Here is a 14,083-nt window from a genome sequence, read left to right as displayed (position 1 = left end):
CTTCAGTAAATAAACACTTAGAAATATAGTTTTAGCTCAGGGTTCCTAACCCCAGGGCCATAGCTGGTACCAGTCTGTGGCCTGTTAGGAACCGGGCTGCACAGCAGGAGGTGAGTGAAATTTCATCTGTATTTACAGTTGCTCCCCATTGCTGGCATTACTGCCTAAGCTAAGCCTCTTGTCAGATCAGCAGCTGCATAGTAAATGTAATGCACGTGAATCATCTCAATATCCATGGCCCGCCGCCTCCCCCACCCCCCATGGAAAAATTGTGCCAAAAAAAAGTTTGAAAAAGAGTTGGGGACTGCTGTTTTTGCTGATTACTGGACAGTAGTTTGACATTTAAAACTGAAACAATTGCCAGAGTTCATAAAGTAGCTCTGTGTGTGAACATGTCTGTATGTATTTTACTTAGCATTTCATAGTTTTCCAAAGACTCTGAGGGTAGGAGAATGAAAACTGATGTAGCCTGGAAGATTTGTGGTTGTCCCAGTCAGTTCACAAGTAATTGTTGAGCCCCTACAATGAGGCTGGAGATGTCAGTATCCGCAGTAAAAAATTTACTGTGTTAACACTCTCTAAAAAATAAAAATGGGAGAGGGAGAGGGTGGGAAGATTTGGGAGAATGGCATTGAAACATGTAAAATAACATGTATGAAACGAGATGCCAGTCCAGGTTCGATGCACGATACTGGATGCTTGGGGCTAGTGCACTGGGACGACCCAGAGGGATGGTGTGGGGAGGGAGGAAGGAGGAGGGAGGAGGGTTCAGGATGGGGAACACATGTATACCTGTGGTGGATTCATTTTGATATTTGGCAAAACTAATACAATTATGTAAAGTTTAAAAATAAAATAAAATTAAAAATAAATAAATAAAAGGAAAAAAATAGCAGCTCTAATGAGGTGGACAAATCTAGACAAATTATACAGAGTGAGGTAAATCAGAAAGACAAATATTGTATATTAATGCATACATATGAAATCTAGAATGATGGTACTGATGAATCTATCTACAGGGCAGCAGTGGAGATACAGACATAGAGAACTTTCAAAAGCTGGGGAAGAAGGTGGGATGATTTGAGAGAGAAGCATTGAAACATAGAGATTACCATATGTAAAATAGATAGCCAGTGGGAATTTGCATATGATGCAGGGAACTCAAAGCTGGTGCTCTATGACAACCTAGGGGGTGGAATGGGCAGGGAGGTGGGGGGAGGTTTAAAAGGGAGGAAACATATGTGTACCTATGGCTGATTCATGTTGTTGATGTATGGCAGAAACCATCACAGTATAGTAAAGTAATTATCCTCCAATTAAAAATAAAATGTTTTAAAAATAGCAACAACTGTGAGTCCCTTTTACTGACTTTTTCAGATGTATTTCTTTTCCCTCTTGTATCATTTCCATTGCTGATTTAGGAAAAAAGTGATTGATGAATGTGTTACTTAATTGTTTTCATTACTATCGAGGTATAATTGAATCGATAAAGCTTTGGAGTTTGGGTACTGTATGTTGTTATGAGTAATTTCACATGGTCAGTAAGGTTTTTTGGAGGGTGAAAGTTTTAGTATTTATTTTTCCCCAGAAAGAAATTACATCTGGAAATTCTCAGGGAAAATCTGTTTTGGTTACATGGCATTAAGGAATTAATATACTTACCTATGTGTATACTTTGGATTCTGTTGTGTTTGTGAAAGAGGATTTCTGGGTTTCTCCATAACACTCTGTGTATGCTGGGGATACTCTTGTGTTTGTGTACATGGCTACACATCTGTGTTTTGCCATAGCACTTTTTTTTTTCCTTGGAGTTGTAAACAAATTAAATTATCCTGGCCCAAATTGTGTCACATTTACTGAAATTATTGAAGTTTTTAGCGATGAACATATCTTCATTGCTAGAAAAGGAACTTGGGTGTTTTAATTTTCAAGAAATGTTGATTTGTATTAAACACATTGTTCAGAAACTCTAGTATAGCTGTGTTTTTTAACAGGCTGATTTTATATGCTTGTAAAGAAATTGGGCTTTTAATTTCTTGATTCCTGAATCTTCAAACCTCAGGCAGTGCCTTATTTTCACATAGATGCTCAAAATGGAATAAGTGACATATGTGGAAGAAAGTTATCCATAATGGAGAAATAGTATTATTTTAACTTTTTTTTGATATCATGGTTTAAGGAATTAAACTTCTTTAAATAGTACTTTTTAATTTTTATAAAAATTGAGAATAAATTAGCCCCCAAGAATTTTCTTTTACTTATGTCTTATAATTTTAGTACATTCATAATATTGTAAAGTGACCAAGACAAATTCTGAAAATTTATTGATGATACAAAGTTGTTTTTCTCATGTAGCCCCTTTTAGAAAAGTGAAAACTGTACTGGCTTGGAGCTTTCTGCTTCACGCACCTTTGCATTTAAAATTACTCTAGTTTTCAGTTTTTAAAGTGGCTTGTTATAGGCTGTATATTCTTAATTTTTTAAAGATACAGTAAATTTTCATGCACTGAAAATTTTAATTTGGTATCTAGTGTACTGATTTGAGGTTTAGTTTTTGAACTAAGGACTCATAAATACAAGTGCAGTTTATATTGTTAGTGCTTCCTTGCATGAAAGGCCCAATTTTTGCCTTTCATATCATCAATACTTGGAGAAAATAGTTTGTGGTTTTTTTTCAAATAAAGAAAAAAAAAAGTTATATACAGGACTCTGATGTCTGGGAGAGGAAGAGGCCAGAAGTATATTGTTTAAAGAATCAAAATGAACATTCACATACACTGGTATTCGTTCATTTATTTGTGCAAGAGTGCTGGTCATGTCAGAGGTATTTTGAAACGGTTGGTTCAGTAATTTGGCCTACTGTCTTTTTTTCTCTATAACAGTTTTTCTGTTTTCTACTACACCTTGCACATCCACCAATCCAAGACACCCTATAGGTGAGTATTTTTCTAGTTATCAAATGGCATCACTTGTTCCCAAGACAGTTGCCGCTTCACTAAAACTAGCCTTTATTTTTCTCCTATGAAATATTTAATTAATTGATTTCACAGAGTGTATCTTATTCCATGGGGCTTCCGTTGTGACTCAGTGGTAAAGAATCCACCTGCCAATGCAGGAGACCCGGGTTTGATCCCTGGGTCGGGAAGATCCCCTGGAGGAGGAAATGGCAACCTACTCCAGTATTGTTGCCTGGGAAATCCCATGGACAAAGGAGCCTGGAGGGCTTTAGTCCATGGGGTCACAAAAGGGTCAGACATGGCTTAGCGACTAAACCACCACAACTATCTTATTCTGCAACTTTTAAAATTACCTGGAAACTGTTGAAGAGCTGACTTTACATTAAAAACACACACACACACACAATATGATTAAACTTTTTCATCAGTTTTTAAATACTATCCTCAGAGTCTATTCTTTCTGGAATTTCATTTCAAAAATGGGAGAATTAGGACAGGTTGACTATTTAATGAAAATATAAAAGTTTATTTTAACATTCAGAGATAAAATGGAATAAGGAGTTAAAAAGGAAATTTGTTTTAGTAGCGTTTTTAAATTTTTCTGGAAATTAAGGATGTTTTTCATTTAAAAGTTTCAGAGAAAACTATTCCCTGATTATTGATATTGCATATAATTAGATTAATTCTTGATTCATGTAATTATATATTCATGGACCAGAAAGTCTGAGCCTTTTTATTTTTCTGTATTTATCTTAGACTTTTTTCCTGATCATTTTTTGCCCTCTAGGTTTTCAAATATAATTTCAAAAAGTTCTAATAAAGATGCTTTCTTAGAGTCTTTGGAAATAAAAAGGGTAATGAGGTATCATTATCTTATTCAGTGTGCTAATTTTGAGAGGTTTGGATGAGAAAAGGAAAGAAATAGAAATATCCCTCAACTCTTTTACAGTTGGTGATACTTATATATGTAGTTCAACCTTGAAGATACGTTTGAAACATCTATATTACTGCACTGTTTAACTTATGGCTCTGGAAAATTGTTTATTATCACTTAAACTGTCTGTTGCTTTGCCTGTACTCTCGTATCTTTGCTAGCAGGTAGATGTTCTCAATCCATATATTAATAGAAAATCTAACCTACAAATACTAGAATTAGCAAGGCAAATTTCATTTTTAAAAAAAGGCATGTTTTTTCATCTTTCCCTGGGCATGTGGTAACCTGCATGGCTGAATTAGGTAGTTTTGTGAGGTTTCTTAGTAAGCTGTGAAGTTTGTTAGTCTTTTTCATATAATCACCTTTTTCTTCCTGCTGGTTTTCCCTTGTTTTATCAGCAACAGCCATTGGTCACTGTCTTCTACATACCATGCCTGATTTGGGTGGCATGTAATAAAATTAAAAACTTTTTTTTGGAATCAAATACCTTTCTTGCCTTTGTGCTCCTGTGTGGTTCCTTCCTTTTGCCAACATTTATGCTTGTTTTTCTCTTGTGAATCTTCTACATGAACTTTGGAAAATAATAATCCTTGGATTTTGACGTCCAGGTTAAGAGGGTGTGTATTTGCAGAAAAGGTCAAAATTTGAAGGTCCTGAAGGAGTTGTACTGTACAACTGTTCTGGATTGGTGGATATGCAAATGTTAAAGGAAGGGAAGGAACAAATATTACTTTTGATGTGAGTGATCATAACATCTACATTTCCAATTAGGGGGAAATTTTTATTTTAGTGTCTTTCATCTGGTTTATTATTACATTGGCAGTATATTTTATTTTACACAGGAGATTTAAAACTATATAAAATATAATTGAAAAATTCATGCAAGTGGTAGGCTTACTCATTAAAGAAAAATAATCCTTTTGAATCTTAAGAATGTTTTGATAATCATTTAAACTATTTGATTCTCATTTCTGTATCTTGCACATTACATAGGCTAATTGAAGTGTGTTTAAGAGAAAATAGAGAATTTTAGAAGTAGAGTTTTTATATTGAAGAGGGAGAGACAGGTTTATTTTTTTCTGGCTGCACCGCATGGCATGTGGATCTTAGTCCCCAACCAGGGATCAAACCTGTGCCCTGCATTTGAAGCATGAAGTCTTAACCACTGGACAGCCAGGGAAGTCCCTGATGGTCAGATTTTTAACTTACTCATACACTTGTTAAAGGTACTGAAGAGATGTCATATTAACTTGTAAGAATTTGTTGATGGACTATTGAGTTGTTGTTGACTTTTATGTAAAAGGGCAGTAGTTCTGTCTGGCAACTTATTAATTGCCAGCCTGGTCTTTATTTGCATGTGTTGGCAGACTGTGACTGAAGCTATGGTTAAGACTCTTTAACACCTAGGGAAACTTTATTTTCTACTTTCTGAAGTGGGAGTGTCTCATGGTTTTTTCCTAATTTATTTATTGCTTTTTAGAGATTAAAGGTGTTTTGTGACTATTTTATAGAAGATTGAGTTAAGGTAATGGGAGGTAAACAAGTGGTTCAGCCGAATAGTTCATTAAGTTCAAGCTTTAGGGTGGCATATCTTGGTTAAAATATTTAATCCATATGTTGAGTGATTTTAGGCAGTGTGCACGAACGTGTAAACTGTGTCTTCTTTTTCTTCTTTGTGCTTCCTGATAATCACTCTTACGTAGGTGACATATAGGTGCATGCTTATCTCTTTATTTGCAGCATTATAGTGGTGTTTTACTTTATGTGATAGAGAAATGGAGCAATATGATACCTTTATACTATTAATACATACTGAGTAGGAATAATAACAAAATATTCTCCTTTTCTTAGGTGGGATAAGGGTAGATAGAAGTTGTATGTATGGTTTGTGCATTATGTCTTGAACAACTTAAATATTGAGGCTGACCGTAATTATAGTAACAGGCCTGACACATTTAATGTATTGGGAAGTTACTGACTTTAGAATAATTTCTATTTGAATTTTTAATGCCAGTTCTTTCCTTAATTAGATTTTTCGTGAAGCTCGAAGAACAGTACCTAGTATTGTTTACATGCCTCACATTGGTGAGTGGTGGGAAGCTGTCAGTGAAACTGTGAGAGCAACTTTTCTGACTCTGCTACAAGATATACCGTCATTTTCACCCATATTTCTGTTGTCTACCTCTGAAACCATGTACAGTGAACTGCCTGAAGAGGTAAGAACTGACTAAATATTTATGTTTTCTTATGGTTTTAAAATAGTTTTCCTTGTAATTTGACATATTTTGTCAAGGTTCATGGCTTGGTTGTACCAAATATTAGCCATGTGACTTGTTAGTTAACTTTTTAAGTTTCGGTTTGTTATTTTTTGATATATATTTTGATATATTCCTCAGTATTGTTGTGAATTATGAGACAATTCATGCTTAGACTGGACCATGATGTATATAGTAACTACTAAGAACACCTTAGCTGTATCGTCGTCAGTGCCATTATAATTATTCTTCTCCTTCTTACCATCTGTTAGATTATTTGGTGGGATTTGACCTTTCCTCTCTTTCATTGGTAGCATCATGTTGTGCATATTTTTAAAACCTGATATTTAACATTTGAATTCAAATCCAACTCAATAGTAGAGAATTAGGTAAAAATCACAGGTGTTTCAGAAAAAATGAGATCAACTCGTGAATGAAATTGCTTTTTAAGAAATTATTTTAACATTCTAAGCATACCAGGTTTTGAAATAATCTCCTTTAGAAGTGCTTAGAAATATTTTGCCCAAGCAACACAGTTCTTATAAAAGCTTTATATGTTTCAAGTTTTATAGTCTAAATCTTGATTACCTAGAATTTTATGATTCAGATTTTTTTACCAAGTTCTTTTGTTCTGTTTCAGCTCTTTTTATATATCTTGCTAAAGTGAGTTTGTACAACTTACTACTCTTGTAAGAAAAGTATATTAAATGTAGAATATTTCTCTTTTTTTTATTCAGAGTCTGATATTATTGAGACCATTAATCAGTATTTTTTTTTTTTTCTTTAATCACAGGGAGCGGTAAAGTTTAGTGGAAAGATGTGTGTAGTAATAGTCAGAAAAATACACTTGTTGGTGTGAGATAATATATGTGAATTTATTTTGAAAACCACAGAGCTACAAAATGTTTGGTATTATAAAGTAGGAATGCTTTTGAAATGATTTAGGAGAATGGACTGAACCTGGACATAACTGAACCTAGGAGCCACATCTTAAAATTTGATCCTCTCAACTAGTTTTATTATTATAATTTTATAAAAATTAAAGAAAATTAGAATAATTAAGGGTTCTAGGCAGAAATATATATTTGCCTAAAGTGTCCCTATATTGTTAAAAAATTTGTAAATAAAAGTATTACTAAACCTATCTTTGTGATACAGCAGTTTTAGTTTTGCATATCCTTGTTTATTTGCATATGTGATTTTATTGTTAGTTTAGTTTTATAAAAGCTAACATTGCATCATATACATTTTCAGTGTTGCTATATTATACTTTTTTTATGAATTCTAATATCCTTAATTAATAGCTAAAATACTAGAAATTTACTAGCATCGAATCCTAAAATTTCAGCACCCACCCTCCCATCTTCTGTATTCTTCACCCTTATTATACCAAATAGCTACTAAAGATATCAAGGATAGTCACTGTGGGACAAAGTGACACACTTATTTGTGGGGTGAAGATTATGGAGATTTTGTTAGACTACTGGTTACATTATATGTTTTATATTAATTTATATTAATTGTCCTTAGAAAAGCCTCCTCTACCCCAAGCCTTTCATTTTAATTTCAGCTTTGCCATTAGTATATTGCTCTGTTTCGGTCACAGACAAATATAGTAGTGAATAATACTTAGTGAGTATTGATAAATATTTGGTTAATAATTAAAAAGCATGGAGAGTTGCCAACTGAGTAACTACGTTAGCAAGGTGCCAGATTGACAGAAGAAAAATTGAAGTACACAGTGGGTAGCAAAAGACTAAGTGATTCTAAAAGAAAGAAATGGCCAGTTACTATAGTGTATTTAAGAAAATTCAGTGGTAAATTAAAATAACAATAAGATACAGATTAAAAAAGAAAAGTTTCATAAGCTCTCTTCAGGACGGTTCATAGTAATAGATCTAAATAAAAAACATTCATTTAAGTTCAGCGATGCCATTTATAGATAAGTAGTTTTTCATAGATAAACAAAAAAGATAGAACACAAACAGCACAAAAAGTTACCATAGCCTTTCTTCATGGACAGAGTTTTTTAGGAACAAACACAAAGATATGGCACAGGCAACATAAAAAATACCAGAGTATTTATCATAGCTTTTCTTCATAGATTGGAAACTAAATATCTTATAGCAGGGGATTGCTTAGGTCATAGTAGATTCCTTCCATGAAATACAGTGAGACCATTAAAAATATTGATGTAGGAAACAATGTCATGGAAAGATGCTTGACTATATTGCCAAAAATTATAGGCATTTATATTAGTATGTATGGCTTTGCTGCTAAGTCACTTCAGTCGTGTCCGACTGTGTGCGACCCCGTAGACGGCAGCCCACTAGGCTCCTCTGTCCCTGGGATTCTCCAGGCAAGAATACTGGAGTGGGTTGCCATTGCCTTCTCCAATGCATGAAAGTGAAAAGTGAAAGTGAAGTCGCTCAGTCGTGCCCGACTCTTCGCAACCCCATGAACTGCAGCCTACCAGGCTCCTCCGTCCATGGGATTTTCCAGGCAACAGTACTGGAGTGGGTTGCCATTGCCTTCTCCATGTATGGCTTTATCTGGGTTTATATAGAAATAATTATGTATTATATAGTCATATATATAAATAAAACTATATGTAACTATTAATAATAGTGATTATCACTGGGTCTTAAGATTTTAGTTATTTTTGTTATCTGTTTTCTAAATCTTCTGTAATAAATGCTACTTACTGTTCTCATCAGGAAATAAACTCATTCAGAGATGAAAAGAAAAGGTTCTCTACTAAATTTTTAAAAGCAAAGCAAAACAAAAAAGAATTAGTCATCATGGGACTAATAGGGATACAAAAATGTTTTCTTTCTCTGGGACAAAGTGACAATTTCATCCTTTAGAGCCCTTTTAAAATTCTCTTATAAATGTGTCTTTGTATCTTTCCCTCTTTTTTAAATCCAGAGTTCAGTTCAGTTCAGTCGCTCAGTTGTGTCCGACTCTTTGCGACCTCATGAACCATGGCATGCCTGGCCATCCTGTCCATCACCAACTCCCCGAGTTTACCCAAACTCATGTCCATTGAATTGGTGATGCCATCCAACCATCTCATCCTCTGTTGTCCCCTTCTCCTCCTGCCCTCAAACTTTCCCAGCATCAGGATCTTTTCAAATAAGTCAGCTCTTAGCATCAGGTGGTCAAAGTATTGGAGTTTCAGCTTCAACATCAGTCCTCGCAGTGAACACCCAGGACTGATCTCCTTTAGGATGGACTGGTTGTATCTCCAGTCCAAGGGACTCTCAAGAGTCTTCTCCAATACCACAGTTCAAAAGCATCAATTCTTCTGTGCTCAGCTTTCTTTATATTCCAACTCTCACATCTATACATGACTACTGGAAAAACCATAGCCTTGACTGCTGCTGCTGCTGCTGCTAAGTTGCTTCAGTTGTGTCCCACCCTGTGCGACCCATAGACAGCAGCCCACCAGGCTCCCCCATCCCTGGGATTCTCAAGGGAAGAACACTGGAGTGGGTTGCATTTCCTTCTCAATGCATGAAAGTGAAAAGTGAAAGTGAAGTCGCTCAGTTGTGTCCAACTCGTAGCGACCCCATGGACTGCAGCCTACCAGGTTCCCCCGTCCATGGGATTTTCCAGGCAAGAGTACTGGAGTGGGGTGCCATTGCCTTCTCTGTAGCCTTGACTAGACGGACTTTATTTTTCATATTATCTTAAATATTATAGTGAGTATGTTTCATAGCAGAAATGGAGTATTAGTAGAATAATATGTTTAAGTAAATATGCATGTACTGGAGGGAATATTTTCAAATTTTTTTTTAACTGATGAGGCATTTCATCCAAAAAAAAAAAAAAATTGGAAATCATCATTCTAGACTGACTGTTACCAAATTGTGATCCATGGACCCCTGTGGGCCCCACAAGACATTCAGAGATTTGTCACATTCCTCTTTTTTCTTGTTTAAGCTGTGTATCTTCTTTTGTTTATTTTGGCTGTGCTGAGTCTTTGTTGCTATGCTGGCTTTTTTCTAGTTGCAGGGAGTGAGGGTACTCTCTAGTTGCCGTGTGTGGGCTTCTCGTTGCTGTGGCTTCTCTTGATGTGAAGTGTGGGCTTTAGGGCACAGTGGACTTCAGTAGCTGTGGCACAGGGGGTCAGTAGTTGTGGTCCCTGGGCTCTAGAGCACAGTCTCAGTGGTTATGGTGCGCGGGCTTAGTTGCTTTGCATCATGTGGGATCTTCCCAGACCAGGGGTTGAACACATGTCTCCTGAATTGGCAGGCAGATTCTCTATGACTGAGCCACCTGGGAAGCCCTGTATCTTCTTGAATATGGGTTTTCTTAATGTATACCAATCACAACAACATTATTGTAGCAGATTGAATACAGAAGCAGAAAATGAGAATCCAGTTGTCTTTCATTAAGCCAGACATTAAAGAGATTTGAAGAAATGTAAAATAATGCCACTTTTCTCACTGAATTTTATTTTACATATATAATATTTTATATTTTGAAAAAAATATGTCTTTCAAAAGAGTGTTTTGTTGTTCAGTCGCTAAATCATGTATGACTCTTGTGACCCTATGGACCACAGCACACCAGGCTTCCCTGTCCTCTACTATATCCTCGAGTTTGCTGAAGTTCCTGTCCATTGAGTCAATAATGATATTCAACAGAATATGCGTTTTTAAATTTATCTTTTTGAAGTATCATTGATTTACAGCATTGTGTTAATTTCTACTATGCAGCAAAGTGATTCAGTTATACATACATTCATATTCTCTTCTATTATTCATTTTGTATTTAATAGTTTGTATCTGCTAATCCCAAACTCCCAATATAACCCTCCCCCTTGGCAACTACAAATCTGTTCTCTAGGTCTGTGATTCTTTGTTTCATAAATAATTTCATCAGAAGAATATATTTTAGTGTTGACATATAATAGGTTTTAAATGAATACATTATTTGAAAGGTTCTTAGTTTTAATTTTTAGTGCATAGATATTGGCCAATATAACCCAGATAAACAAAAGCTCTTTTAGGTTCTTGAGTAATTTTTAAGAGTTTAATGAAGTGTGGAGACCAAAACATTTGAGTCTCTAACCACTACCACAAGCTCTTTGAGAGGAGGGGATTGTCTTATAGCCCTTCCTTCCTGATACACTGGAATTGCTTAGTAAATGTTTGTTACATGGAAAAAGAAATTGACCGTTGAATTACCACAAAGGCTTTACGTAAGTCCTGCCTAACCTCATTCCTTTTTTTTTTTTTTTTGGCAAAATTCTAGTGTAAGTAATATACTTCTGTGGACCCTGAAGATTTTTTCTGAGAACAGTTGGAGAATTTTAGTTGAGATATATGAAAATTACAAGCTATTTCTATTTAGGAGAATTAGGAAAAAAGAGTCCAAGGTTGAACAAAGAAAAGAGATTTTTAAACAAGGAAGCAGATAGAAGTTGAAACTTGAATTCTTATATATTGCTGGAGGATTGTAAAATGGTGTAGCCACATTGAAAAGTTGGCAGTTCTTAGAATGTTCTGATATGACTCAGCATTTTCACTCCTAGGTAACTACTCCAGAGAAGTATAAACATACATTCACCCAGAGACTTGTACACCAGTGTTGCTACTAGAATTATTCTTCATAGCGGAAATAACCCATTCATTAATTGGTGATTAGTGAAGCAAAATGTCATATATACAGAGTGAAATATTATTCAGCAGTAAGTGGAGTAAACTGCTGATAACACTGTCCAGTGTGAGTGAACCTCAATATATTATTCTAAAAGTGAGAGAAGCTGGGCACAGAAGACTACCAGTTCTATGATATGTGATTTCCAGAAGAAATGAAATCTCTAGATGCAGAAACCAAACCAGTGGTTGTCAGCTGGGAGTGAAGTGTAAATAGACTTCAGATGGGCACAGGGGAACTTTTTGGAGGTAATGGAAATATTTTTTTAGTAAAACTGACTTGTGATGGTTGCACAGCTGAATTAATTTACTAACAATTATGGAACTTAAAGTTTCAGAGAGAAAGTAGGAGGTATGTCTAAGTTTATCTGGAAAAGTCAGAGAAAGCTTCACCCAAAAAATATTGACTTGAGTGGAGAGTTTAAAAAAATGTTTAGGAAAGAGTGATTAGCATATATAAAAACCATTGTGAACCAGTGTGAAAGAGAACATGATTCGTTCAGGGAATTAATATGAGTTTCGTCTTGTTGCAGCATGAAGTTTGAGTCTGGGAACATCAGAAGATAGGAGTGAATTTAAAGACAAAAAGGCTGTTGATAGTAATCAGACAGGCAAATCAGGGGGATTATTGTAGACTTGCTTTTGGTTTGCTTTTATATTCATGAAGTTCAACACAATGTTGAAAAATGATCAGAAGGAAGAATATTTAAAATTGAAATCAAATGTTTTGCTTTAAACAAAACACTTGAACAAAATCTTGTTGCTTCCAGGGTTTTGAGTTCTGTTTATTTTTAAAGAACCAGTTAATGTTAGCATTTTCAGCTATGTCTTCTCTGTATATTTGCTATATCTTCATCTTTGCCCCTTGTAGGGTCTCTTCTGTTTCACTAGCTCTGTTAAAACACTTCTGGCATGGTATCATAGTACTTTCTTGTGAGACTTGAGACTTGACAGCAGAAAGTAAGCCTCTTTTCTTCAGGTTTATAACTACAATGTCTGGCATGATATTTGGCACATAATGGATGTTCACTAGTGAATTTGTTTGCCAGAACTTTCAAGAAAAGCCTTGCATAGCATAGATTGAAGGGTTTAAAGGATTTTTACATGAAGGTTGTCTTCAAAGAAAATATTGGACGGGCACAAGGTGAAATTTTATATTAACTCTTGAAGGATTTGGCTTTGAGTTGAGGTAATTTCCCATCCAAATGCTGAATTCTGATGGCTCTTTTTCATTAATTGTCTCTTCTCTGTCTTAGAATTTTAGAGTTAAAAATGGCCTTTACAGCTTATATAATCTAGTCTTCTCTATTTATTCATTTTATGACCTCAGGCCAGTCACATAAACCTTTCCAAGCCTAAGTTTTTTTATCTGTAAAATGAGGGGCTTCCATGTACCTCCTTGTTACAAAGATACGTTAAAATAATTTTTAAGAATTTCTACAATTCATAGTGACAAACTGAATGGACTATCCAAAGTTTATAAGAAATATATGCCTGAATTTGGGCTAGAATCTGATGTCTTAAATTTTAATCCAGTATTTCCATACTGTCATGGTGGGGACTTCTTTCCATATTAGTGACTTTTTTCCTTGTTTTATTTGCAGTTTCCAATTTGATGTGGGCTGGGAAACAAAACCACAAGCTTTACTCATTCAGTACATGCTTATTAAGCATTGCTAGGTACCAGGTATAGTGGTAGGTATAGGAAAATAGATGAATTCTGTTCTCAGGAAGTTTGGTGTCTAGAAGTAAGAAAATAGACCTTCTTAAAAAAAATCAAATGAAGTGTATAGACAAATGTGAATGATGTAAAGAGGATTTAAATAGCATATTTTAGAAAGGGGACATCTGGGGTCAGAGTCTTTATAGAGTAGGTGAACAAAGGAGAGGTGGCAGTCCCTAACTGTGAGGAATTGGGATATGAGTATGGCAGGCTTAATTTTGCTTGGGAGTTTTGCATGGAAGGTGATGTCACTGTGGAGCATCCTTTGATGAGATTGAAGGTATAGTTTGTTTGCTCTGAAACCAGGATTCCAGAGGATCCAGTGGGATAGACTCAGTAGGGAAAGAGCCCAGGAGGGGAAGTCAGTGGATAGGAAGCACACAAAAACATCTTAAGAGAAGGTGATGCTGTTAGCATCTTCCTTGGTCTCTATTGTGTTGACAAATTGTAGATAATTACTTTTCAGTTCATGTAACAGCTCTTTGCCAACAAAGGTCTGTCTAGTCAAGGCTATGGTTTTTCCATTGGTCATGTATGGATGTGAGAGT

At 35.3% G+C, this 14,083-nt stretch overlaps 1 protein-coding gene across 9 annotated transcripts in view; it reads left to right on the top strand.

Annotated features, from left to right (window-relative positions):
- ATAD2B (ATPase family AAA domain containing 2B) overlaps window positions 1-14,083 on the top strand; it is a 156,866-nt gene that overhangs the window by 77,087 nt on the left and 65,696 nt on the right. For all 9 annotated transcript variants that reach the window (XM_070379174.1, XM_070379175.1, XM_070379179.1 and 6 more), the window contains one exon: window positions 5,922-6,107. In XM_070379174.1, the coding sequence (XP_070235275.1) occupies window positions 5,922-6,107 (186 nt within the window). The remainder of the gene's footprint in view (window positions 1-5,921; window positions 6,108-14,083) is intronic.

Source organism: Bos mutus, chromosome 11 (assembly GCF_027580195.1).
Source record: "Bos mutus isolate GX-2022 chromosome 11, NWIPB_WYAK_1.1, whole genome shotgun sequence".
Lineage (NCBI taxonomy): Eukaryota > Metazoa > Chordata > Mammalia > Artiodactyla > Bovidae > Bos > Bos mutus.
The sequence above is the reverse complement of the archived record's forward strand: the minus strand, read 5'-3'. Positions and strand labels throughout refer to the sequence as shown.